At 39.8% G+C, this 27853-nt stretch overlaps 1 protein-coding gene across 1 annotated transcript in view; it reads right to left on the bottom strand.

The window, feature by feature from the left end:
* Positions 1-9622: 9622 nt before the first annotated feature.
* LOC118837692 (zinc finger protein 665-like) overlaps positions 9623-27853 on the bottom strand; it is a 40437-nt gene continuing 22206 nt past the window's right edge. Inside the window, exons 3-6 of the mRNA XM_036744734.1 lie at positions 25004-25098; positions 21481-22071; positions 16904-16984; positions 9623-13703 (exon numbers count right to left, since the gene is read on the bottom strand). Coding sequence (XP_036600629.1) covers positions 11329-12561 — 1233 coding nt within the window. The 5' untranslated portion in view covers positions 12562-13703; positions 16904-16984; positions 21481-22071; positions 25004-25098 and the 3' untranslated portion in view covers positions 9623-11328. The remainder of the gene's footprint in view (positions 13704-16903; positions 16985-21480; positions 22072-25003; positions 25099-27853) is intronic.

Here is a 27853-nt window from a genome sequence, read left to right as displayed (position 1 = left end):
CAAGCCCGTATCAGAGGTACTAGTCCTTGAACATCCCATACACCCCTGGCATATAGTATACATCTAAATCTATATTCTATTCCATTTCATCCTATTCCAATTTACATCTTGACAGAATCGTAGCGCTTTGTTACGTTGGTGTATTCATGTTTTATTTGTTTGGGTACTCCCAACAAAGTAGATTACAATCCCTCATGATTTTGGTTTTGTTTAAAAATGGAAACAACAAAATGGTTATTCTTGTTCATGTTTTCTCATTTGGTGTAGATTCCTGGTAGGGGAACCTGTGCATGCTCATTGTTCCACGGGCATCCCAGTTCTGTGGTGAGAGAAGATTTTCTAGGGGCCGTCAAGAGTGGGTATAACTGATGAGACCAGAGTTCTTTACCAAAGGGCCACATATCTTTTAGTCTGAAGAGAACATTTAATTTTTTGCAGCTGAGTCCCCTGGGCAAGTTTTGAAGGAGAATAATTGGCAATATTCCGACTGTGAGTGCAAAAGGGATTTTGCCCACTGGCGATGCAAGGGGAAGCTCTGACAGCAGAGGGAAGGACAGCATGAGGACCATTATCTACTGCATACATCCACCTGGAGTCTGTTTTTAGTCTCCTGTTTTCTTAATGTCCAACAGGTTCTCAATAGGATCAAAATGGCCATTTTCTTCTGTTAGGAAGTTTCTGATGAAGAGTAGGTCATGACTAAGGGATTGTAACTCAGTTTTCCAGTTTTTTTCCTACTAACTATAGTGTGATGTAAGCTTATCTTTCCATTAACTCCCTGATGCATCTCCAGGATGACTCTGGTAGCTGAGCAGATGACAGGGACAATATGTACTTAATCCTGTTCCCACATGGTTTTGATTTTTTTTCCTGCTAGGTCTCTATATATCAAAAACTTCATTGTACATAGTTTGTAGGTTTTAAGTATGGGGCTGTGTCACTTGGTAGTTTAAGAAGGGTATTGAATTTTGATATATAATAACAGTCACCTGAAAATGTCTTTCTAGGTATTTATTTTACTTAGCCCCTATTTGCCTCAGCTTTTCATCTATAAAATGGGGCACACACTGGAGAACTAAATGGTAAACCACTCCAGTAACTTTGCCAAGAAAACTCCATGGAAAAACTGCCCATGGGGTCACAAAGACTTAGATATGACTGTACGACTGAACGACAACAAATTTTTGCAACCTGCGGTGCTATATTGCACAGTTTCTCCCATATCCTCAAATGATCTACATTGAACAATAAATGTCTTATTTTTTTAAATTAGCAAGCATTTTTTCCCCCTCCCAACTCTGCCCTCTCCTGCCACTGGAAAAAAAACCCCAACTAAACAATTTGTAACAAATAAGTAAAGTCAAGCAAAACAAATTGCCACATTGGCTGTGTCCAAAAATTTGCATGTGTCATTCTGCATATTAGTCCATTACCTCTCTGTCATGCGGTAGGCCGCATTCTCCATTATTGAGCATCTGGAAATTGTTGATCATTGTGTTGATCAGAGTTCTTAAGTTTTTCAGAATTGTTCATTTTTACAATATTGATGTTGTTGTATAAATTATTCTCCTGGTTCTACTCACTTCACTCTGCCATTTTATAAAAGTCTTCCCAGGTTTCTCTGGAGCCATCTTTCTTCATTTCTTGTAATAATATACCACTACATACATATGTCATAATTTGTTAAGCCATTCCCTAGTTGGTGGACACCCCCTTAGTTTTCAGTTATTTGCCACTACAGAAAGAGCTGTTACATTTTCACACATATAGGTCCTTTTCTTCTTTTATAATCTCTTTGAGTGAATAGCACTAATAGTGTTATCTCTGGTTCAGGGACACCTACATTTTAGTAAATTTGGAGGTACAGTTCCAAATTGCTTTCCAGAATGGCTGTACCAATTCATCATTCTACCAACTGTGAATCAATGTTTATTTTCTCATGGCCCCTCGGAAATGTGTCACTTCCCTTTTTTGATCAGTTTTGACAATTTGATGAGTGTGATGTGAAGCTTCAGAGTGCCTTTGATTTGTATTTGTCTAATCATTAGCGATTTGGAGCACTTAAAAAAATATGGCTAGATATAACTTCAATTTCATCCCTTGAGAACTACCTGTTCATTCTTGTCCTCTCACTATTTATCAATTGGGGAATGGCTTTTATTCTATAAATTTGAATCAGTTCCTCATATATGCTAGAAATGAGACCCTTATCAGAGAATGTTGTAGAGTGTTTCTCCACTTGACTACTTCTAATCTTGGCTGCATTGTATTTGTGCAAAACCTTTTAAATGTTATGTAATCACAATTGTCCATTTTATCTTCTGTTGTCCTCACTATTCTTTGTCTAATCATGAACTCTTCCCCTATCCCCTAACTCCTGAGGCAACTGGTAGTGCAGGGGATAGAGTGCTGGGCTTGTAGTCAGGAAGACCCAAGTTCAAATCTGGCCTCAGATATTTACTAGCTGTGTGACCCTGGGCAACTCACTTAACATCTGTTTGCTTCAGTTTCCTCAACTGCAAAATAGGGATAATAATAGCACAAACCTCACAGTGTTGTGAGGATCAAATGAGATAATAACAAAGCAAAATATAATACTTAGCACAGTGCCTAGTGCATAGTAGCCCTATGTGAATGCTTATTCCCTTCTTATCCGTAGATCTGAAAGATACTTTCTTCCTGGTTCCTCTACTTTGTCAAGGATGCCATTTATCCATTTGGAACTTGCATTGGTATATAATATGTGATATTGGTCTAAATATAATTTCTGTCAGACTGCTGTTCAGTTTTCCCAGCATTTTTTTTTTTCAAATAGTGCATTCTTATAGTAGCTGGGGTCCTTAGGTTTATTAAACACTGGGCTTCCAAGTTCATTTGCTTCTGTATGTTGTGTACCTAATCTGTTCCACTGATTGATCTCTCTCTTTTTCAACCAGTGCCAAGTTGTTCTGATTATCTTTGCTTTGTCTACAGTTTGAGATCTGGTACTGCTAAGGTCCTTTCCTTCCCATGTCTTTTTAAAACATTTTCCATGAGAAGCTTGATGTTTTGTTCCTTCAGATGAATTTCATGATTATGTTTTCTAGTTCTGTAAAGAAATTCCTTGGTAATTTTACTGGCGTGATATTGAATCAGTAGATTATTTTAAATAGTGTTGAGATTATTATTATATTGGCTTAGCTTACCCATGAACCATTTTGGAATATTTCTCCAATTAATTCTCTCTGTCTTTATTTCCATAAAGAATGTTTTGTAGTTGTAAGAATATAGTTCCTTGGTGTATCTTGGTAGGTACACTCCCAAGTATTTCATGCATTCTGTAATTATTTTGAATGGAATCTCTCTTTTTTAATCTTTCTCTGCTGGATTTTATTGGTAGTATATAGAAATCTTGATGATTTATGTGGATTCATTTTACATTCTGGAACTTCTGAAGTTATTATTTCAATTTTTTTAGTTAACTCTAAGTACACAATCATATTTTTGGCAAAAAGAAATAATGTTTGTTCTTTGCCTATGATTATCCTTTCAATTTCTTATTCTTGTCTTATTGCTATAGCTAGCATTTCTATATTAAATAGTGGAGATAGTGGATAGCTTTGCTTCTCCCCTGATCTTACTATAAAGGACTCAAGTTTATCCTACTTTTATGTAATTTTATGTAATTTTGGCTCTTGGTTTTAGATGCATACTATTTATTATGTTGATGAAAGGTCATTTTATTCCTGTGTTTTCGACTGAAATGGATGTTGTATTTTGTCCAAAACATTTTCCATGTCCATTGAGATAATCATATAATTTGTTGTTCTGGTTATTAATACTATTAATTATGTTTATAGTTTTCCTAATATTAAACCAACTCTGCACTTCTGATATAAGGCCAAGCTGATCATAGTGCATAATCTTTGTGATATGATATTTTAGTCTCTTTGCTAATATTTTATTTAAAAATTTTTCATATATATTCATGAGGGATAATCATCTAAAATTTTCTTTATTTTGACTCACTTTGGGTTAGGTATCAAAACAATTTGTATTATAGAAGGAATTTGATAGGATCCCTTCTTTTGATATTTTTGCAAACAGCTGATGTGATATTGGAATTCACTTTGCTTTGAATGTTTAATAGAATTAACTTGTGAACCAGTCTGGTCCTAGGGACTTTTCTTTTGGAGTTCATTCATGGCTTGTTCAGTTTGTTTAAAATCTCCATATCTTATTATACTAATCTGAGTATTTAATTTTTTTGAGTAAAAATCATCTATTTCACCTAAACTGTCAACTTCATTGTCGTATAACTTGGCAAAAGTAATATCTATAAATATCCTTTATTTCTTCTACATTTTTGTGATTTTTTTCATTTTTGATACTGGTAATTTAGTTTTTTTCTTCTTTTTAGGCAAACTACCTAATAGCAGGTTTATTTTATTGGTTTTTAAAAGAGTTCCTAGTTTTGTTTATGAATTTAGTAGTTTTTCTGCTTTCAATTTTGTTAAATGTTCCTCTTGATTTTCAAGATTTCTATTTTGGTGTTTGGTGTTTTAAAATGTGTTGGTTTTCAAGATTTTTAAAAAAAAATGACATTGCCAAATTCATTGATATGTTCTTTCTCCCAAATTTTGGTATGTTGTCTCCCTGTTGTCATCATCTTTAATGAAATTATCTATCTTTTCTGATTTGTTCTTTGACCCACCAGTTCTTTAAAATTATTTAGTTTCCAGTTGCTCTTAATTCTTTTAAAAATAGCTCTTTATTAAATATAATTTTATTGCATTTTGGTCAATAAAGGACGTGTTGAATAAGATTGCTTTTCTGCATTTGTTTGTGAGGTTTTTTTTTTTTGCCTTACAGGTTGGTTTTTGTAAAGGAGCCATGCGCAATAAAGATTATGTATAATCTTTTATATTCCCACAGTAATCATCAAATGTCTATTATATCTGGGGCAACTAGGTGGCGCAGTGAGTAGAGCACCAGCCCTGAAGTCAGGAGGACTTGAGTTCAAATCTGCCCTCAGACACTTATCACACTAGGTATGTGACCTTAGGCAAGTCACTTAACCCCAATTGCCTTGCTTTTCTGCCTCCAAAAAAATTAATCCATTCGGATTCTTATTTTCATTTTTTTGTTTGGATTTTTCTAGCTCTAGGTCCTCTCCATGTTATAATTTTACTATTTCTCCGTGTGATTCATTTAGCTTTTCCTTCAGCTATTAAGTTACTACTGTGCCATTTGTTGCATGTATGTTAATTATTGAAATAGCATTGTCTATACTATCAGCAAAATGTAATTTCTCTCTTTATCTTTTTATTAATTGCTTGTTTTTGCTATTGCCTACTGAAATCATAAATATTAGCCCTGCTTTTTTTTTTTTTTTTTTTACTTCGACTTCTGCTTCTTTTTGAGGTTTCTTTCAGGAAATGATTAGTGAATTCTTTCTTTTTTAAACCTTGCCCACTTGTTCTAATTTGGGCAATTTTCTTTCATGATTTCTCAAAATACACACACACACACACACACACACACACACACACATACACACACACACTTTTTTTTTGGACCTGGCTTCCAAGTAGTCCAATGATTCTTAAAGTATCTCTCCATGATTTGTTTTCAGGTGAGTTTTTTCAAATGAAGTATCACATATTTTCTTTGATTTTTTTTAATCTTTTGACTTTGTTTTAATGTTTCTTGTTGTCTCATGGAATCATTAACTTCTAAATAATTCATTCTAATTTTTAGAGTGTCTTTTGCTTGCATAAGATATTGTATATCTTTTGCTAAGCTATCAATTCCCTAACTCTCCATAGCCCTCACTTCTTTTCTAATTCTTTCTTCTATTGCTCTCATTTTATTTATGTCATTTAAAACTTTTTTAGCTCTTGCACAATTTCTTCTAGGAACTCTAACTGATCTTGTGGGCAAGTTGTGTTTTTCTCTGAGGCGTTATTGAAGTGAGTTTTGAAGTTGTTCTGTTTTGCATTCATGTCTTGGGTATCCCTAGCATCATGAACCTTTTTTTTTTTTTTTGCTCATTCTTGGGAATCAGAGTAATTGTGCTGAGGCTTTTCTCTATGCCTGGTTTTTGATTTTGAGATGCATCTTTATCCAGGGACCAGGATCAGAATGACTGTTCTGGGTTCTGCTCCTTGCCAAGAGTTAGTCACAGAGTTCCCTTTTTCCTGGGATTGGTCCTCCCCAGCAAGGGTGAGTATCTGAACAACTGAGCTGAGGCTCCTCTCTTGGGGGGGATATGTCTTGTGATTGTGATGGCCTAAGTTGTGCAGTAGTGAGGCTGCATTGCTTCTTTCTACTCTACAACTTGGATCAGCCCTAAGTATGAGGTAACCTTTTTATGATTTCTGGTGATTATTATAATTAGAATAGGGCAAGTGGGTGGTGCAGTGGATAGAGCACTGGAGCTGGAGTTAGGAGGATCTGAGTTCAAATATGGCTTCAGACATTCACAGCTGTATGACCCAGGGCAAGTCACTTAACCCTGCTTGCTTCAGATCCTCGGCTGTAAAATGAGCAGGTGGAGAAGAAAATGGCAAACCACTCCAGTACCTTTGCGAAGAAAACTCCAAATGGGGACATGAAGAGTTGGACATGACTGAAATGACTGAACAATAAGATTTTCCTTTTTTTCATCATCTTAACTAGTCTCACGGGAGTGAGTGAGAAACGTTGGAATTGTTTTAATTTGCATTTCTCTAATTATAAGTGATTCAGATTTTTTCATGTAGCTGTTGATAGCTTTGATTTCATCCTCTGAAAACTTCATATTCATATCCCTTGACCATTTATCAATTAAGGAATGGCTCTCATTCTTGTAAATTTGACTCAGTTCCAAATGAATAGATATTTACATTGATTGGCATTTTCTTAAAAGAGATCTTTTGCAAGATCTATCAGGTTTGACAAAAGTGTTGCAAAGGACCAATTGGATGTCATCATCTGGAGGGAAAACTAAAAATTCTGCACCACAGAGGACTGATTAAAGCCTTCAGCCAATTGTTAAGCCTCCTTTATGTGCCTCCTCTGCTAGACATTGTGCTAGGTGCTGAGGACGTTTTAAAAAAAAGAAGAAAGGGGAAATGAAGTGAATAAACATTGCATAGCATCATCTATGTGCCAGGCATCATATTAATAGCTTGACAAAAATTTTCTCATTTATCCTTACAACAGCCCTGGTGCTAGGAAGTATCTGAGGCAGGATTCAAATTCAGATCTTCCTGACTCCCAAGAAGTAGAACAATCCCTGCCTTCAAGGCCTTTATAATTTAGTCATGGAACACATGAATACACACGTACACACACACTCCAAAGGTAATTTCAGGGAGGAAACACTAGTAGATGAAAGGAACAGGAAAAAGGCTTCATGTAGAAGGTAGTGCCAGATATGAACTTTGAAGTAAAATAGGATTTCTCCAAGGCAGGTATAGGGAGAGAGCTCATTCCAGGCATGAGGTAAAACCAGTATAAATGCACAAAATTGAAAGCTGGAGTGTCTTATATGGGGAACAGTAAAACAACTAGTTTCCCTGGACCATGGTATACATTGTAACCTGGAGTGTGCATCAGAATTGCCTTGGAGTTGGAGATGCTTTCCTAAAGGCAAAAGTTCCCGCCCATGAAGACTTCTCTAATGGGGGAGACAATAAGCAAATATGTATAAACAAGCTATGCACCTGATGAATAGGAAATAATTAATGAAGCAAAGACACTTCAATTAAGTGCAGGAGGAGTTACAAAAAGCTTGGGACCTCCAGCTGAAATAGTGGATTCTTTAGACAAATGACTAGGAACCTGATGATTGGGAGAGAAGCATTAACTTTGCTGGAGCAAAGCAGAAGCCTGTGCTGAAAACTCATTGGAAGAGGACTAAATCCTGTTGCCATATGAAGAACCTTGGGGGCTTATTGCTCTCTAGTGCCATCTATAGCCTAAGAGAAGGGAAATCTCTCCAGAGACGCATGGGTTGCCCATTACTGCCCTCTCCAGTTTGAGGAGAAAGATGGGTTCTTGCATCTATTTTGCTGTGAGCTGTTCTTTGCTTCCTGTCATTCCATGCAGGATATCTTCACTTTTGTCTCTTTAGATAATTCTGTCTTGTCTCCATTGGAACTGTTTCTTTTTGCATCTTCAGAATTTTATTCTCCCCTTACTCCCACCCCAGCTCTCTTGAATTGACTTCCTTTGTACAATCCTATCTTCTTCCTGAATCATTTGAAAGCTGCTTTCTAAAAGTCCTACTCTGTCACAAATTCAGTGTAGTCACTTTCCCCAGTTTTCATCATTTCTTCTTTAGCAAACAGTTCCTGCAAATAGATTTCAGTTGCAAGTCAGATGGAAAAGCTCTGGGTCCCTAGGGTACAGCAGCAAAGCAGATAATACATCTTCTTTAGTGTCATTTACATTGATAAAACCATCTCTTTTTTAAATGATTTGGCAGTGCCAGGGACTTGATGGTAAGAACTTTTTTTTTCCAGTCTTAAATAGCTGTGACTACTGAGGCAGGCAATACAATACAGACAATTCTTGCTTTATAGAAATTCACATTACACAATTCGACTTTATACATAAGGAATTCTGAAAGAAATGCATTCCAAAAAAACATGTTAACTTTACTGTACAGTGCTGTGCCTTCTTTCTCCACTCATGGCTTGGAGCTCCATAGCCTCCAACACACCCCCTCCCCCCAGCCCCATCAAAAAAACCTTCTCCTAGTGAAAGCAGAAGGCAGGGAGAGACTGCCTCTGCAGCCCCTAATCAGTTTGGCTTCAGGCCTCTGGCACTGCATGTGAATTGGATTTGAGTGAGGCAGAGTTGCACAAAGTCATCAGCCTTGCTTTTGCCTCCTGAGTCACTGGAGTCCAGGTGATGGCCCAGGATGCAGTAGGTAACCTTGGCCTTTCTAAATTAGGGTCTTTCCCAGGTCAAGTTTGTCTGAGGCCATACTCATTCAGTGACTAAGAGCTAGGTGAGAAATCACCATCCCAAAGATATCAATCTAGGAAGGTAAGGTTCAGAGTTTCTGGACAGAACTGAAAACAACTGCTATTTACACTCATCCTAAGCCATCAAAACCTAAACAATAATCCACAGAGGCTTGGGCTGGCCTAATATTGGCTATTCAGTGAAAGCAACAATCATTTGGGTTTAAAGGCATAGTCAAGTTTAAAACCTATATTTCTAGAGCTCTATTTCAAGAAATCAAAAATGATACATCTGTAAGGATAGTGCTAAGTTTTTGATGGTCAAAGGATATTAATAGGGGTTCACACAAGAAATGCAAGTAGGAAACAAACACTTTGAGAAAAGTTCCAGCACCATCAGTAACAAAGATGAAAAATAATACCAATGAGATACCAACTCACCCATTTAAGCATCCCAAATGAATAACAATGATCAAATTCAAAATTAGCTGGGCTATGAAGAAACAGTGAAACAATACTGAAAATTCTAATGGACTGAAATGTTTCTGACAGCTCTAAGAAGCATAAAACTGATTATGTACTTGGCTCCAACAATCCCACTACTTTCCAAAGAAAATAATTAAACTGAAAAGGAAGAAAAAAATAATTTTTATAAAAATCAATAGAGTCACAAAATGTTACAGCTGGAATCAAGGTAATTTTTATTTTGCAAACCAACAGATAATATATCAGATAAACTGACATCTTGGTCATCCACTATTTAACAAATGACAAGTCAAGATTTTTGTTCTCCATATTGTGACATCTTGACAGTTATCTCTTGCATAGGATCACGGATGCATTTAAAGCTGTATGAAACCTTGAAGATTATCTCGTTCCAAGCCCTCATCTTATAGGTAAGGAAATTAAGGACCAGAAAAGTTGAGAGGCTTGCCCAAGGTTACACAAGCATTAAGGTCCTCTGACTCCAAACCCAGCATTCTTTCCATGAGTTTCATGTCTGATAAATGATAAATTACCTATGAAAAGGTTTTTTTTTTAAATTATATTTATAGTGCTTCTCTTCAGTATAAATTTTCTGATGTAGAATAAGGCATAAGTTGTTTCTGAAAGGTTTTCCACATTCAGTGCATTCAAATAATTTCAGTATGAGTCTCTTGTATTTACAAAAAAATTACCCCTATGAATAGTTTGTTGCTTTCATTACATTCAAGGGACTTCCATCATGTATAAACTGTTTTATGTTTAGCAAGGTATCCATCATAGCTGAAGGCTTTTCCATTTGAGTTAGCCAAAGAGAAGACTTGGAAGAGACAACATAGCTATTTTTTAAGTACTTGAAAGGCTAGCACATGGAAAAAGAATTAGTCTTTCTCTGGCCTCAGAAAGAAGAATTAGGAACAATGGGTAGATGTTGCAGAGAGGCAAGCTTCAATCCAGTGTAAGAAAAAATGTCATAATTACAGCTCTCCAAAAGTGAAATGTGCTGCTTCTAGAGGGCTTCCCCTTGCTAGAGGTCTTCAAGGAAAGGCAACCACTTTGCAGTTATTCTACACAACAGATCCTTGTTTGGGTAAAGGTTGAACTAAATCTGAAGTGTAAAACACATGGCCTGCAGGCTATACGCAGCCCACAACACTCAAGTATGGCCCAACCCAGATTAAAATGTGATAGGGAAATGAACAAAAATATAATAAAGCATATATAATATTACATTTTAAAATTAAGTCAGTATTACAACCTGAAGGAATCCTTATGTATTGTTTAGTGGCCCTCATTTCTATTTGAGTTTGGCACCACTGGACTAGAAGACTCTTGAAAGCTCTTCTTCTGACTTTGTAAGTTATCTAAGCTCTTCTAAGGAACCGAGTATTTCTGATAGTGTCCCCATATGGTTTGCCTACAACTTAAATTCTCTGGCGTATCATAAGACCTGAGCCATACTTTCACATGTTTTAATAAAACTCTTCTGAATATTGTTATGAGGTTTTCTATAAAAGGTCCCAAGGGTTGAAATGTTGACTGAAGGCTATTCCACGTTAATTACATTCAAAACAATTCACTCTAGAATGAATTTTCTCATGGCAATGTTTACTTCTTTTACAATTGCTTTCTCATGCTCATTGCATACAAAATGTTTCTCCCCTATATGAATTATCTCATGGTTGCTATGTGAATAGTTTCTGCTGAAGACATTCACACATTCATTACCTTCTCGTAGATTCTAATAAATTCTCTGATGGTCCATAAGACAAGATTTTTGTACCTTCATTGCATTCACTGGTGTTATTTCTACATGATGAGGAATATATGTAATGTGCTTTGCAAATGATAAAGCAACTACATATTTATATATAATTTATATATAAATTATAAATGCCAGCTGTTATTATTATTTAGTATGACATTTCCTATGATTTTTAAGGGACGAGTTGTTGCTGAATATTTTTCCACATTCAATACAGTCAAAGGGTTTCTCTGCTGTATGAATTCTTTTATGTGTAGTGAGGTTACCCTTGTCTCTGAATGTTTTTCCACACTCATCACATGCAAAGGGTTTCTCTCCAGTATGAAGTCTCTGATGCCTCCTAAGGTTTGAGCTATTGTTGAAGGCTTTCCCACATTCGTTACATTCAAAGGGTTTTTCTCCTGTATGAAGTCTCCAATGCTTTGTAAGGTATGAGCTATTGCTAAAAGCTTTCCCACATTCATGACATTCAAAGGGCTTCTCTTCTGTATGGATTCTCTTATGTGTAGTAAGACCTATCCTATGGCGGAAGGTTTTTCCACACTCATTACAATGAAAAGGTTTCTCTCCAGTATGAATTCTCTTGTGTTCAGTAAGACTTGCTGTGTAGCTGAAGGCTTTCCCACACTCAATACATTCAAAGGGTTTCTCTCCTGTATGAATTCTTTTATGTATAGTGAGGTTACCCTTGTCTCTGAATGCTTTTCCACACTCATCACATGCAAAGGGTTTCTCTCCTGTATAAATTTTGTGATGCTTTCTAAGTGATGAGCTTTTGCTAAAGGATTTTCCACATTCATTACATTCATATAGTTTCTCTCCAGTATGAAGTCTGCAATGAACCCTAAGGGATGAATTGTTGCTGAAGACCTTCCCACATTCATTGCATTGAAAGGGTTTTTCTCCTGTATGAATTCGATTATGTTCAGTAAGTCTTCCTTGCCCTATGAAGGCTTTCCCACATAGATTGCATACAAAGGGTTTCTCTCCAGTATGAATTACCTGATGCCTCCTAAGTGATGAGTTTTTGATGAAGGCTTTCCCACATTCATTACATTCAAATGGTTTCTTTCCAGTATGAATTCTCTTATGTTCAGTAAGACTAGCTATATAGCTGAAGGTTTTTCCACATTCATTACATTCAAAGGGTCTCTCTCCAGTATGAATTCTCTCATGTTCAGCAAGTCTTCCCCTTTCTACAAAGGCTTTTCCACACTCATTGCATGCAAAGAGTTTCTCTCCAGTATGAATTCTCTGGTGCTTTTTGAGTGCCGAGCTTCTGCTGAAGAATTTCCCACATTCATTACATTCACATCTTTTATCTTGAGTATGAAGTCTTGAATGGTCCCTAAGGGATGAGCTACTGCTGAAGGTCATCCCACATTTATTACATTTTAAAGGTTTCTCTCCTGTATCAATTCTTTTATGTTCTGTAAGTCTTCCTTTCTCTATAAAGGACTTCCCACACTCACTGCATATAAAGTGTTTTTCTCCAGTATGAATTTTCTGATGCTTCCTAAGTGATAAGCTTTTAATAAAAGATTTCCCACATTGATTACATTCATATTTTCTTTTGCCAGTATGAAGTTTTCCATGAGCATTAAGGGATGAACTATAGTTGAAGGCTTTTCCACATTCAATACATTCAAAGGGTCTCTCCCCTGTATGAATTCTCTTGTGTACAGTAAGTTTTCCACTCTCTGTGAAGGCTTTCCCACATTCACTACACACAAAGGGTTTCTCTCCTGTATGAATTATCTGATGCCTCCTAAGTGATGAACTTTGCCTAAAGGCTTTCCTACATTCTTTACATTCAAATGGTTTCTCCCCAGTATGAATTTGCTTATGTTCAGTAAGACTTGCTGGGTAGCTGAAGGCTTTCCCACAATCATTACATTCAAAAGGTTTTTCTCCAGTATGAATTCATTTATGTGCATTGAGTTTTCCTATCTGTATGAAGGTTTTCCCACACTTGTTGCAGACAAACAGTTTCTCTACAGTATGAACTCTTTTGTATCTTCTGAGGGATGACCTAGTGCTGACAGCTTTCCCACACTCATTACTATCACATGATTCTTCTCCAATAAGTTTTCTATGACAGTAAATAAGGTCTGTGTGGTAAATGAAGTACTTCCAACATTTACTGTATTTACAAAGCTTCTCATATGAGATTTTGTGGTATTTAAGAATGTTTGAATACTGCTTGGAGTTCTTTGAATATTTCCTATATTTATAAAGACTTTTTCCTGATAGAGCCCTCTGTTGGGCAGCAAAGTTGAAATTCAGATTAAAATTTCTCATAAATATATTACATTTATGGGTGAAGGCCATTTTCCTGGATATTCTCTCCTGATTATTGTTCTGACTCTGTAACTTCAAATCACATTCCCAATCTTCTCTTGATTTACAATACCAGGAACTATCCTTTGCAAGCCTTTCCTTAGATGACACTCTCAGAGAAACAACTTGCTTTGGTACTAACTCCTTAGCTTCACATAGGGTCTGCAGATTGAGAGAATCTGAAGGAAACAAACAAAAAAAATCATCAGTAGTTCCCTGGGATAAAGGAAGGAAAAGGAGGAAAGGAAAGAGAAACTATCTAGTAACTTATGGACTGTTTTCTCTAGGAAGGAGAATTATTTATCTGAAAAAGCACAGAATAGACATTAAGAGGGTACTGAAGTCCAAGTTAGGTAAGGAGATATGAACAGATCATTTCACTGTCTTAAATGACTAAGTCTCTGACTGCTAAGTGGGTTATCATCACTTAACTTTGATTCTCTCTTCTGCCTCCTTAACCTGACATAACATTCCCAGTCTTTGGCCACCTTATTGGTAATTGGCAAAATGTCTGAATTTCCAGAAGGAGGAAATATTTTCTCTGCAAGCTACAGACTATTAAACTTGATGTGGACTTTTGGCCAAATTTTGCACTCTGCTATAAAATGATGGTTTTGAAACACTAAGAAAAGAAAATAGTGCTCACTATGACTTAGCATAGGTTTGAGAAGAACAAGTGGTAAAAAAAGAACAAAAACAAAATCCATGACCACCAACACTCTCATGTCCATTTACTGATAAAAATTTCTTGACTCATGAGTCAGAAGGATATTCTTCAGCTATCATGGATTGAAGCTTCAGCAACATATCTGTCAATTTTTCAAGATCACTATGACAAGATGGAGTTTGAAAGCAAATAATAGACTTGATATAGGAGACAATAGTTATTAGAGGTTCATGAAAAATGTTCTTGAGGAAAGGGGAGTTTTAGGTAGAACATTTGGGCAAGTTAAATATAAGGGATTGGGGTCAGGGACAGCAAGGGACTATTAAATCAAACATGAGAAGAGGAGGGGATAGATTAGACTGTTGTAGCAGGAATGCAGAATAAGTCAGAGAATCACAGATTGAGAGCTGGAAGGGATCTCAGAGGCCATCTAGTTTGACTTTCTTATTTTATAGAGGGGGAAACAGGTCTAGAGAGGTTAAGTGACTTGACCAAGGTGAATCCCAGACACAAATGAAAGGAGTCCAGAGGGACTCTATTCATAAAGTGAAAGAAGGAATGAAGGAAGCTTCTAGCTTGGAAGAACATTAATTCCACAGTTGGAAATGAGCAAGTTGGGAAAGACTGTTGGAGTTGACTTGGGAAAGAATAAGTTTGGGGTGTAAACAAATCACCCAAGGTAACATGTCCTATAAGCAGAAGTAAATATGCAGCTGGAGCTGTCAAGGCTGAAGATGTAAATTTAGAAATAATTACCATAGAAGACAGAGTTAAAGACTTGTGAATGAATGGCCCATCTGAAAGAAAAAAAAGAAGCACAGAAGATTAAAGACAGAGCCAAGAAAATGGATACCCAAGGTTGATGGGCAAGGGTTTAGGAAAAAGAGGAGGTGGTCAAAATTACAGAGATGAAGCCATTTGAGAGGTTAAGAGAAGAATCAGGAATAGTATGGTGCCCCATAAGTCACAAAAGGAGACAGTTTGATGAAAGATGGTTCAAATCAGAGCACTGCTGCAGAAGGACTGAAGATTAAGATTGGAAAAAAATGCTTGTATTCTGAGGAAATAAAGAGGAAATATGAAGTGGGAGGAAGACGCTAAGTCATATGACAGCAGCATTAAGTAAGGGGGTTTACTATTTTAACCACTAATACCAATCGCTAACCAACTGTTACTGATGGGCGGGAAAGCCCAAGGACACCAGGAATACCACTGCCCTCCATTTGTCTTGCTTCCAATACGCCCCCCTACACCACCTTCCCAGGAAACAAACCCTACTAAGATGTGGCAACTACTTCTGCAGGCGCTGCAGCCCCTGCCATCTCAACAACCACAGCATCTGGAGCCCAGAGAAAAAAAGTTCTTGGCACCAAAGCTATGGACACCATCAAATGGTTCAAAAGCAGAAACTCATGATTTTGCCAGTGGACATAACACTTGAGAAGACGAGTTATCATCTACTTTGCTGCTGCACCCTAAGAGTCATGAGACCTTTCTCTGTGATTTGCAACTCACACCTCCTATGTGTACTGTCTCCCCCATCGGAATATGAGCTCCTTGAAAACTGTCTCTGCTTTTCCATTTATATTCCCAGCACCTGGCACAATGCTTTGCACATATTGATAGCTGGCATTTAGACAGTACTTTAAGACTAAAAATTACTTTACTTGGTATCTCATTCAATCCTCACAACAATCCTTTGGAATAGGTGCTATTATTATACCATTTTACAGATGAGGAAACAGTCTGAGAAAGATCAAGTGATTTGCCCAGGGTCACATGTCTAGTAGGATTCTGAGGCAGAATCTGAACACAAGTCTTCCTGACTCCAAGTCCAGCACTCCATACTTTATTTATTAGATGCCTAACAGATGCTTTTTCAGTCATTCATTCACTTATTTAAGAATAGGTCAGACTTATGGATTCTTGAAAGTAGAGGGAAAGGAATCTGAGAAGAGGGAGAGATTCAAAACAGTACTTTGCACATGGCTGGCATTTAATAAATGACTTTCAAATTGAATTCAATTAGGATTTAAGAATAGGAGGAAATAAGAATCAGGGAGTAGTAAATGATAGGATATGGAGAACAGGTAAAATGAATGCTCATCAGAAAGAAGGAACATGTCTTTCTCTGAGACTGGAATGAAATAGGGTGAGAAATATATCAGGATAGTGATTGGTTAATGTGGGATCATATCTAAATCCCTAAGATACAGGAAGAAACATCAGAGGTCATTTAGCATAGCCCCCTCATTTGACAGATGATGAAAAGTTGAGGCCCCGTGTGGTGAAGACTTGCTCTAAGTCATACAGTGACAGATCTGAGATTCAAACCCAGATCCTCTGACTTTAAGTTCTTTTGACACAAAGTGAAATGTGAGGGTATATTGGAGAACCCATAGTAGACTCTCTTCTCCTGGATCTGGAGGACTTTGAGGGGACAGCTTTCTTTCTTTTTTTTTTTTTTGATGAGGCAATTGGGGCTATGTGACTTGCCCAGGGTCACACAGCTAGTAAGTGTTAAGTGTCTGGTCTGAGGCCTGATTTGAACTCAGGTCCTCCTGACTCCAGGGCCAGTGCTCTATCTGCTGTACCACCTAGCTCCCCAAGGGGATAGCTTTCTGGTTAACATTTCAAAGGTACTATCATATGACTACCAAGATGATCCATCATCTGCAGTGAGTCTTGCCCGCCTAATTGTCCCTTGCTCACCTGGGAGTTCTGCCTCTGGCATCCATGGTGCTTCACATTTCTCCAGATGAGAGACCACATCTGGTTGAAAAATAAGGAGTCCTGTTCATGGCGGAAAGAAATAGGAAAATGCTGAGGGGAAGGGAGAGACATAATCCAATTCAATCCTCTCTTCTTTTCTCCTTAGGGAAAAAGAGGACATACTAGGAAGGCTTGATGAAGGGTACAAAGGACTCTGAAGGGTGCTTTGTAGTATATCCTTAGGAATTATTAGGGCGTGAATCAGAACTGATTAGAGAAAAAATTAGTTAATTTGACTCCAGTCTTGCTCCTTGTCTTCAATTATCAATAAGGGACCACCACAGGCCAACTCTGATGCAGTGAAAAAGAGAACAAGAGGGCTGGAGCCCCAGGAGTTGCTCGGTGCAAAAGCAGAGGCCTTATGTGGGAACAGGAAGGGGAAACATCCTGTCCTGTGACCTGAAAGGGCTTAGGAACTCTGCAGTGTCACTTTCTTCCAGCATATACATAGTCACATTTATCTGTGTGTACAATCTGATCAGAATTTGAGTTTGTTGGTTTATAGAATTCCCAATGAAGAAACTGCTATCGATGCACACCATGACTGTTTTGCAGACCTAGTCTGAGAGTTGCCTAGGGCACTGAGAGGGCAAGTGAGTGGCCCAGGGCCACACAGCCTGTATGTGTCAGAGGAGTGCCTTGTATTTGGGTCTTTCTGACTGTGAGACTTGCTTCCTAAAGACTACATCTTGGTTGATGAAATAATGTGCACTAGACTTTCTGAGTGGCAGGTGAGGCCTCTTCCATTAAGTTCTACTCTACTGCCTCCTTGTGGCACGGAGGAGACTCTGGCTTCTTGAAGGCCATGCCAGCAGAACATTAACTTTGGTGAGTTTCTTTTCTGCCACAAAGATTTTAAGTGTGGTCCTAGCAGTAGAATGTTTGTTTTCTGAAGACCAGCCAGGACAAATATTGAAGGACTTGACCATTAGTTTAATTCCTTCGGCACAGCAACCAACGAAACAAAAAAAAATGGCAAAATGGCCCTCGTTCTTGGGCATTCCCCTTATATTTCTGCAGGACTAAGTAGTGGCAGTAGATGTCACCAGGTCAGTCTTTTTGCTTTCTATAGACATTAATTTTGCTGTTGATACTCTCTATGTGAGATCTTTGTCCTATGACCTAGTACACATAGCAGAAAACCTGAATCAAATTATTCTTGATATTCTGCTATAAATGAAACCAAATGACAAGAAGGAAGTTGGAGCTAAATAGAATGATGATCCATAGATTCAACCCCTGTCTATATACTTGGGGAATTCAATGTACATGTTGATATCCGTTCAAATACCTCACCCTGCATGACTTTGCTTTCATGAACTTCAGCTTGGACACACAGAGGGATGGTTAAACCTTTGATCTTGTCATCATCCATGGTGCTTGACGCTCACAGTTCAGAACCCTGAGATTCCTTTCCATTGCCTTCACCAACTCTTCTATCTTTACTTGTATCTCACTCCTCCGAAACCTGTTCTTAATTCTCACCACAACCTTAAGTCATTTCACTGCTTGCTTTCCAAGCTCATCATCCTTCCTTTGGCCTCACTTGAGTCCAGTTTTCAATTTTTACCCTGCCATAAAGAAGAGGAGTTACCTCTTTACCCTGTTCCCACCCACCAGTCTGAAACCTAAACTTCTGAGTATGTCTAGCACCCACCTTCTTAGCCCCTACTGATGTGCTAAGTACTACTAAATAAGGTCTCACAGGTGCCAGGTCCCAACTAGATCTATCACACATCTGTTAACTGATATCAACTTGACCCTGATTTTTCTTCTTTTTTAAGTGACTATCATTCTACATAGTATCTTTTCTAAATCTCTTCTCTTCATAGACATATACTGGGGTGGGGAACCTGTGGCTTCAAGGCAACATTGGGCCTTCTAGGGTCTTGGATCTGACCTTTTGACTAGAACAAATCTTTTTACTAAGGGGATTATTGCATGAAGTTTGGATTCAGTCAAAGGGCTGTACTTGAGGACCTAGAGGGTCACATGTGGCCTTGTATCAGTAAGGCAATAAACACAATATCAATGATAATAGTAAATATGCCTATATAGTTCTGTATCACAAAGTATAAGAGACTCTCCATAAAGAAGGTAGAAGAAGCATAACATTTATTCAGACATCAGAGAGCCATATCCCAAACATAACCAAATGATCAGTTCCCACAGGCAGTTAGCCCACTTCATCATAACAGCAAGGAACTTAAAACATGACATCACAACATGGAGCCTTGCCATCTCAAAACCTCCCCTGCTGGGGTCTTCCCAAAAACAAACTCACAGTACAAGTTAAGTCAGCCTGTTCAGTTCTAACTATCACGACGGCAGCCATTAGCAGCCGTAACTGCTCTCTCTCTCTGAATTTCTTTTCCTGTCAGGAAGCTCCTCCCACTACACGTGACTTAGGCTTCCTGTGATGTAAGCAAGTCACATGGCCTATTAATGGGTGGGAAAGATCTTCAAATCTAAATTGCTGCTACATTTGGCCCCAAGATCTTTCATATCCATTACACAGGGCAATGGAAATTCTGGGATAACTGGTGTCAATAGAACTTTACACAACAACACAACAGGGATAACACAAGATAAGCATATAAAACAATGTCACCAGGCCTCCAGGCTGCCGGCTCCCTATCCCTGATCTATACTGCCGCTCTGAGGAGAGGACCTTACCTCACATTTCATCAAGAAAACAAAGACCAGCCATTGTGCGCACCTCTTCTTCTCCACTGTATACGTCAGCTCTCCTCAAAACATTATTTTTTACTTTCTCTTAATTTGCTCTAGTCCACGAAGAAGGCCTCCTCCTTGCTTAGGCTAGTGATCTTCCCATTGTCTTTCTCCCAAAATGTTAATATCTGTTGAACTTCCATATTTGAAAGACACAACCATTCTTCCAGGTTTACCCCTTCAGCACTATCCACTGCGCTTCACCATCCCCTGCCCCACATGTCCAGGCAGTCTTGTCATCTCTGTCTCCATACCACCTTTGACCTGACTCCATTCATTTACATAGCTCCCCGCTCAGTTCAGACCCTCTGACCTGCACTATTGTAACATCCTAACTATTCCTCTGCCCCAGAACCTGTCTGGCATGGACAGGTAGCAGGAAAACCTGCCAGAGGTACTCTCTTCTTGGCTTTCCTTCCACTCCTCCTCCCCCAGTGACGGCTGCCCCCAAACTATCCAAGCTTCTTTGACTGCTCACATAGCTCGGATGAGACTGGAGTCACCAACACATTCCCTTCCAGTGAGATGGATTGACTACTAGGCTTTAGTGTCTGCCTCTGTCCTGTATCTTCAGGTCTTACAGACCTGAACATCTGCTCTGCTTCTATATCCTGAAGACCCGGTCACTGTCATTTGACTACTGATACAGCACCCTTGGCCCTTGCCATCTCCCCCTCCTCCCACAGTTGGACTTTGTTTTATAGGATGTATAAGCTCCTTGGGAGCAGGGACTGTCTCACTTTCTTTGGTTTCATCTTCAGTCTTAGCACATAGCAAACATTAAATAAATGATTTTTCATTTATTCCTTCACAAAGCAATTTTCCATTACCCTAGATATGACCATCTCACTTCTACTTAGTAATCTCTAGTGGCTTTCTGTGGCTTCTAAGATAAAATAGAAAACTCCTCCGTTTGGCTCCTAAAGCTCTTCCCAAGTTGATTTCAACCTGTCTTTTCCAGGCTTAGCATATATTATTCCTTTTCCTGAGCTGTGGTTGAGGCAAACTGCTCTTCTCCGTGCTGCTCACACAGGCCCCTCCATTTCCTGTCTCTTTGCTTCACACTGGCCGTCTCCCACACCCAGAGTGCTCCTAACATCTTCCTCATAGGATCTCTTGTAGATTCCCTAGAGAGCCCCTCATTGTGATTGTGTGTGTGTGTGTGTGTGTGTGTGTGTGTGTCTGTGTATACAATATATTCATATACTCATACATGTTTTCTCCCCAGTAGAATGTAAGCTCCTAGGGAGCTGAGATTGTTTTATATATTATTTCACCTTTCTGTGCCTGGGTCCTAGCACACATAGGTGAATACTGGATCTGGAATCAGTAAGACATGAGTTCAAATTTGCATTCAGACATTCAATAGATGTGTGACCCTGAGTAAGTCACTTAACCTCTGTTTGCCTCTTTTCCTCATCCCATTTGGGGATAAGAAGAACACTTACAAGGTTGTTGCAAGGATCAAAAGAATTAGCCCATATAAAGTGCTCTGACAACTTGAAGCTCCACACAAGTGTTAGCTGTTGTTATTCTGTTTGAATAAGTTCATGTATTCGACCTTTATCAGAGAAGTTTGCCACAAGGACTTTTTGCTTAGGGTGTGCTTTATCCCAAGGTTATCATTTGAGAATCACTGAGTCAGGCAGCCTCAAGAAGCTCTTAGAAAATGGTATTTGTGAAGGTGGTACACTAATGAGGAGACAATACAGCTTTCCCTTTTGTGACATAATTGTGACACTTTCCCAAAGGTACACCCAGAGTCCACAGGCGGTGGATCCAACCTTGGAGAACGTGGGGCAGAAGGGTGGCTGGATTCCTCGTTGCTGGAAATCCTTTCCTCCCCTCCACCAGGTGCTGAGGCAGTTCCTTTGAGGCTATCCTTGGCTCCTGCTGCACACACGGTGCCAGCTGTTCCATGGACGGCTCTACGACACTGGCTGATTGGGAGAGGAGAAGGGGTAACAGGAGGGGGATACAGCAGAGCAGGCAGGAAGCCTGCCCAAATCCCTCCCAGTGCTGGCTCCTTCCCTCTGTTACTTACTTCCTATTCATCCAGTATGTACCTTTTTTGAAATTTTTTGCTTGTTGTTTCCCCCGTTAGACTGTGATGACAAATATTCTTGAGTATCTTGAATGTCAAGGTAAACCTCAGGTAAGCAATTCAGACACACCACAGCTTCTAGCAATTGGGAATGCAGAGAGAGCCTTGAGGAACTGACTGATCTACAGGGAAAGCTGACCTTACCCAGGGACACCAGGTTCTTATAGTTCTCCAACATCACATTCCTGTAGAGGTCCCTCTGAGTTGGGCCCAGCTGCCTCCACTCCTCCCACGTGAAGTCCACGGCCACATCCTTGAATGTCAGCAATTCCTGAAACATCCAACATGCATTCCCTCTCACTTAGGGACATCAAAGGACTACAGAGGAAATGTGACAGATTGGGCAGGATGTATCCAGGGAACTGATATCAGGGCCCTGAGAGTTTTGAATAGTCTATGTCTGACACCGACCACATACCTCCTTACCCTGTGCTTCACTTTGTACTAGACCCTGTGCTAGACAGCATAAAGGAGGTTATTTTACATGACTGCTCACATTCACCCTTAGAAACCATCTCCTGAAATGAGCCCTGAGCCAGTCATGCACTTGACTCCTGACCTTTCCAAAGGGGACATCATTATAAGGCAGCTCTGTGGCACAGTGGATAGAGCCCTGGCCCTGGAGTCACAAAGACCCAAGTTCAAACGTGGCCTTAGACACTCAGTATGTACCTGACAGGGCTGTTGTGAGGATCAGATGAGATATTTGTAAAACACTTAGTATGGTACCTGGCACATAGCAGATGCTGTGGAAATGCTTATTCCTGCCTCTTCTCCCCTACAAATCAACTTAGAACTTATAATTAAATATATGACACTGACATCAATCATTCGCCATTAGTAACCACAAAGTTTGGGGCTAATTACTTAGAAGACATGGATGAAACATTAATGGGACCCTACTCTCTCTCCCAAATCACTGCTTCTATCATTCAAAGACACCACAGTACAAAATGCTCTCCCAATTACAAACATAAAATGTTAATTATGTGCCTATGACCTACCAGGCCTAGAGCAATGGGCCTGGCAAGACAGAGAGGGGACCTGGAACTGTGGTTTCATTTGTTTAGGGAGCTAGCAGGTAAGGAAGCTCTCTCTACCAATACAGGTCAGCACTTTCTCTTCCACTTCCACCATCATGGTGCAGGACACAAGGATGAAATAAAACAGTAACTGACATTTACATACCACTTTCGGGTTGACGAAATGCTTTACATACATTATCCCATTTAAGCCTCCAGAGAACCCTGTGAGGTGATAAAGGTACTATCACAATTTCCATTTTACAGAAAAGGGAATTGATCACATGATTTGCCCACAGTGGCTTGGCTGGTGCGTATCACAGGCAGCATTTGTACCCAGGACTTCCTGACTCCAAGTCCAGCACTCTAACCACTAGGCAATGCTGTCTGGATCACAGCCTGTACGGTCACAGTGTGCTAGAGCAGTGTGACCCAGATGCTCCCATCAGCAGCTCCAGGGTTCTAGTTAAAAGCATAACCATGAGATGAAACAAATCCTTCATTAAGGCCCGTGTGAGGAAGGTGTGGTAGAGTGGAAAAAGCTGCAGATTTAGTATCAGAGAACCTGCATACAAACCCTTCCTCTGGTGCTTACTACCTATGTGACACTGGGCAAGTCACTCACTTCTTAGGGCCTTGGCTTCCTCCTCTGTAAAATGAGATGGTGAGACCAGATGGTCTCCAAGCTCCCTTCCAGCTCTGGACTCAATTGCTGACTGGAGGATAAGGTCAGGGAAAGCTTCATTGAGGAGACAGCTGGGCTTTCAGGAGAGGTAGTATATAGATGAGCAAAAGAATGGCAGTAGGAAGAGCACAGAGAACTGTGGTGGACAGTATACTGGAAATACAACTGAGCATGAACACAGGTGTGTGAGCAGGACCACATGAGGTTCTGATGGAAAACAGCTGTCTCATTGTTTTTATTCCTTTTACATTATTGTAGTCACTATGCATATTGTTTTCCTATTCTACATAGTGTACTTTGCTAGGAAAATCTTCCTTTCTTTTCTGTATTCATCATATTCATTGTTTCTTACTGCATAGTAATATCCTATCATATTTATAAGCCACAATTTGTTTACCTACTTTCCAGCTGTTGGCTATCTTGTTTCTAGTTCTTTGTTACTATCAAAAGAGAGAGAAGGAGGGACAGAGGGAGGAAGAGGAAGGAAAGCAGCAGAGTGGGGGGGAGGAAGGGAGAAGAGAGAGACAGTAAGAGAAAGGGGAGAGGGAGGGATGGAGAGAGAGCTGAATAAACAGACATGATCTGGTAGCTTTTATATATTCTCGAGAACGATCTAGATTATTTCTGGTTTAGGAGTTGTGAGGTCAGAATCAGGAGCCATAGCTGTAGGCTAGCTAAGTATATGAAAAATGACCCAACAATCAGAGGTGACCAAATGTGAAACAAGTTTCCCCTTACCTAGGGGCTTCAAGCAAAGATGGATGGCCCCTTGTCAAGAAAGTTAGGGATGACTGTTCAGGCAGGTGTGGTTTGAATTAGCTGGGCTCATTAAAGCCCTTCCAACAGCTGGATGTTCTGCATTTCTGTGAAAACACCAGGCAAAGGGAAGATCACCTACACTCTGACTAGAAATACAATTTACCCCTCTAGGCCTCTTTCCTGATGAGTTAAATAAGGAGAAGGGCTCTAGATTATCTTGTTGAAGAGAACAAAGCTCTATGGCCCTCCCTTAGAGCCTTCCCCCTGGCTTGACATCAGTTCATTTGTCACGATTCTTTGGGTCTGGGCACTCAGCAAGGTTCACATCTACCTCACCTGGTATTTCTTTATCTTATTCACAAGGATTTGTCCTGAGAGAGTTTATCAAGTGATTTGCTGTAATCTAGGTGTCCTGGTTCTCTGCTTAAAAGGAACCATGCAAGCCCCTGCACCCCAACTTCTAGGATGGTGTCCTCAGCAAGGGGAAGTGTTTAGAACCTCATGCTGGGGCCCTGAGTGTTCTCTGGCCTTATGACATCCCTTCCAGCTCTAAAGAGCTACAACACTCAGAAATCTAAATCATGTAAGAGAATCACCGGTTTTCTGGGGATAGTTAGAACTCGGGCTCTCTGGATGGGGCATGGTTGTCCAGAGAAGGTCAAGGATAAGGGAAACAAAGAGTCCACAGGCCAAGAACTGAGATGACATTCCAGGATAAAAAAGAAAGCCTAGCTCACCTGGGACCGGACAGCTAGCAGCCCAGTAGCCACTGCCTTCTCTTCCTTCTTGAGACTTCTACCTTGAGGAAGGTCAGAGTCTTGATAAAACCAAGCTGTGGGTAAAGGAAGAAGTCATAAAGAAAAAATCCACTTTATAGTTTCCAAATTCACTATGATGGAATTTCCTACACACCAGTGAGGTGTGAGCTTCTTGGTCTCTGGAGAGGTGAACCAGGAGTGGCCCCACTCTCTCTCAGCATTAAAGAAAGGGACCACTACCCCCTGGGTCATAACAGCTGCTAAGGGACTGAGCTCTGATCTGGGAACTGGGGAATCCTAGTTCACTTCTCTGCTTTCTGGAAGCTTGCTTCTGGATCTAATCGATTCCACCGCTCTGCTTATCTGTTTTCCAAAAACCAATACCAGATAGTCTTGATAATCAATAAAAGAAAGAAAAAAGCACTTATTAAGTGTTTACTATGGATGTACCAGGTGTTATAAGGTACACCCAGAAGCAGCCAGGTGGTTCAGTGACTACAGTGCTGCACCTGGAGTCAGGAAGACCTGAGATCCAATGGGGTTTCAGACACTTAGTTGGGTGACCCTTGTCTGCCTCAGTGTTCTCAACTGTAAAACGGGTATAATATTAGCATCTACTTCCCAATATTTCTATGAGGATAAAGTGAGATATTTGTAAAGCACTTTGCAAACTTTCAAGTGCTACAAAATGCAGGTTGTTATGGCTACTATTCATTATTATTACCGAATTAAGAGCTGAGGATGTAACACATAGACGTCATAAGCTCTCGAGGAGTTTATATTCTAATAAGGGAAGCTAACACACATGGAATGGTAAGATGTAGCTAGGGAGCACCACAGTGCACAGAGTGTTGGGCCTGGAGTCAGGAAGACTCACCTTCCTGAATTCAAATCTGGCCTCAGACACATTCCAGCTGTGTGACCCTGGGCAAGTCACTTAATACTGTTTGCCTCAGTTCCTCAACTGTAAAATGAGCTAGAGAAGGAAATGGCAAACCAGTATCTTTGCCAAGACAACTCCAACTGGGGGTCATGAACAACAGCAAAGTGTTTTAGATAGGGAAGTCAGAGGAATAGTGATTGCAATAAAAGGGCAATTGATTTATCATATAATTAAAAATCTAGTATCGAAAACCCCCCTTCATTCTAATTCTTTTCATTTATTTTCCTGTAAATCCTTTAGCTTTTGTTTCTCTAAAGTAAGGGTCCACGGATTTTTAAAAAGTCTTCTGACAACTGTATTTCACTATAATTGGTTCCCTTTGTAATCCTATGTATTTTATTTTTGTCCATTTTATTCACTTGCTCATTGCCCCAAAGGATAGAGCAACCCTGCTCTAGGAACAAGAAAACATGTCCTGTCCCTTATGTGCTGTGTGATACTGAGTCTGTAACTTAACCTCTCTGTGCCTCAGCTATAGCTTTATTTAGTGAAGAAAAGATTTCCATCCTCCCCATCATTCACGAGATGTGTACAGAGCCTATTCACCTAATTCTTGAGAGAGAGCCCTTTGCCAGTGTCAGCTTCTGGCTTTCCGATTGGGGAAGCTGTGCAGTCTGACTGAAGGACACAGTCCGGTGCAGGATTCTTGTCTCAGCTCTCCCTACTGTCAGTCACAGCCTCAGTTTTCATATGTGCCAAATGGGAAGGAAAGGTACACCTGCCCTACTGCCTCAGAGACTCTTAGAAAAATGCTTTTAGAAGTGAAATATTATCGGCCTTGATCCATAAAGTGAAGGCCAGGATGGCAGAAGTCTCTGGAGAGAAGGGGTAAGTGTATGGGTGGAGGAGTTGGATGGGAAAATAAGGCCGGAGAACACTCAGGGTCCCAGCAAGAAGTTCTAAACACTTCCCCTCCGCTGAGGACGCCATCCTAGAAGTTAGGGGGCGGGGGCTTGCACATTTCCTTTTAAGTAGGGAACAGGATACCTAGATTACAGCAAATCATTTGATAAACTCTCTCAGGACAAATCCCTGTGAATAAGATAAAGAAATACCAGGTGAGGTAGATGTGGACCTTGCTGAGTGCCCAGACCCAAAGAATCATGACAAATGAACTGAGGTCAAGCCAGGGGGAAGTCTCTAAGGGAGGACCATAGAGGCTTGTTATCCTCAACAAGTTTTGTTTTTGTTTTACCAGATTTGGATTGATGCATAGGCACCAGTATTTAAGTAGCTGCTCCAACCACCCAAGCTTACTTTTCCCTTTGCCACTGTCTTTCAGGATGTTTCTACCTCCAGCTCTAAAGCATTCTCACTCTGGAGAAACCTCCATACCTCTCTCCTCCTCCTCTTACCAACCCCCTTCTGACTCCCACCTTGTAGAATTTTCCAGTTGTATTTTTTGTGTCTTCCCTCATTACAACTGAGGCTAGAAGTTAGAAACTCTTTTATTTGTATTCTCAGCACTCAGTGTCTGGCTTATAGTAAGTGCTTAACAATCTATCTGTCTGTGTCTATTGATTTACCTACTTCTCTATCTATCTATCAATCTATTTAACCTTCCTTCCCTTCCCTCCTTCCTTCCTTCTTTTCCTCTCTCCTTTCCTTCCTTCCCTCCTTTCTTTTCTTCCTTCCCTCTCTCCTTTCTTTCCTTCCTTCCCTCTCTCCTTTCTTTCCTTCCTTCCCTCCTACTTTTCCTTCCCTCCCTTCCTCCTTCCCTCCTCTCCTTCCTTCCTTTCCTTCTCCCTCCTTCCTTCCTTCCTCCCTCCATCCTTCCTTTATTCCCAAGCTGGAGATACAGCTAAGTCCACCAATGAGAAGGAGGGGCACAGTTTCCCCTTGGTTACCAGCTTTCCTCTCTCCCACAATGTAACAACAGGATTCCT

This window comes from Trichosurus vulpecula, chromosome 2 (assembly GCF_011100635.1).
Source record: "Trichosurus vulpecula isolate mTriVul1 chromosome 2, mTriVul1.pri, whole genome shotgun sequence".
NCBI classification, from domain to species: domain Eukaryota; kingdom Metazoa; phylum Chordata; class Mammalia; order Diprotodontia; family Phalangeridae; genus Trichosurus; species Trichosurus vulpecula.
The sequence above is the reverse complement of the archived record's forward strand: the minus strand, read 5'-3'. Positions and strand labels throughout refer to the sequence as shown.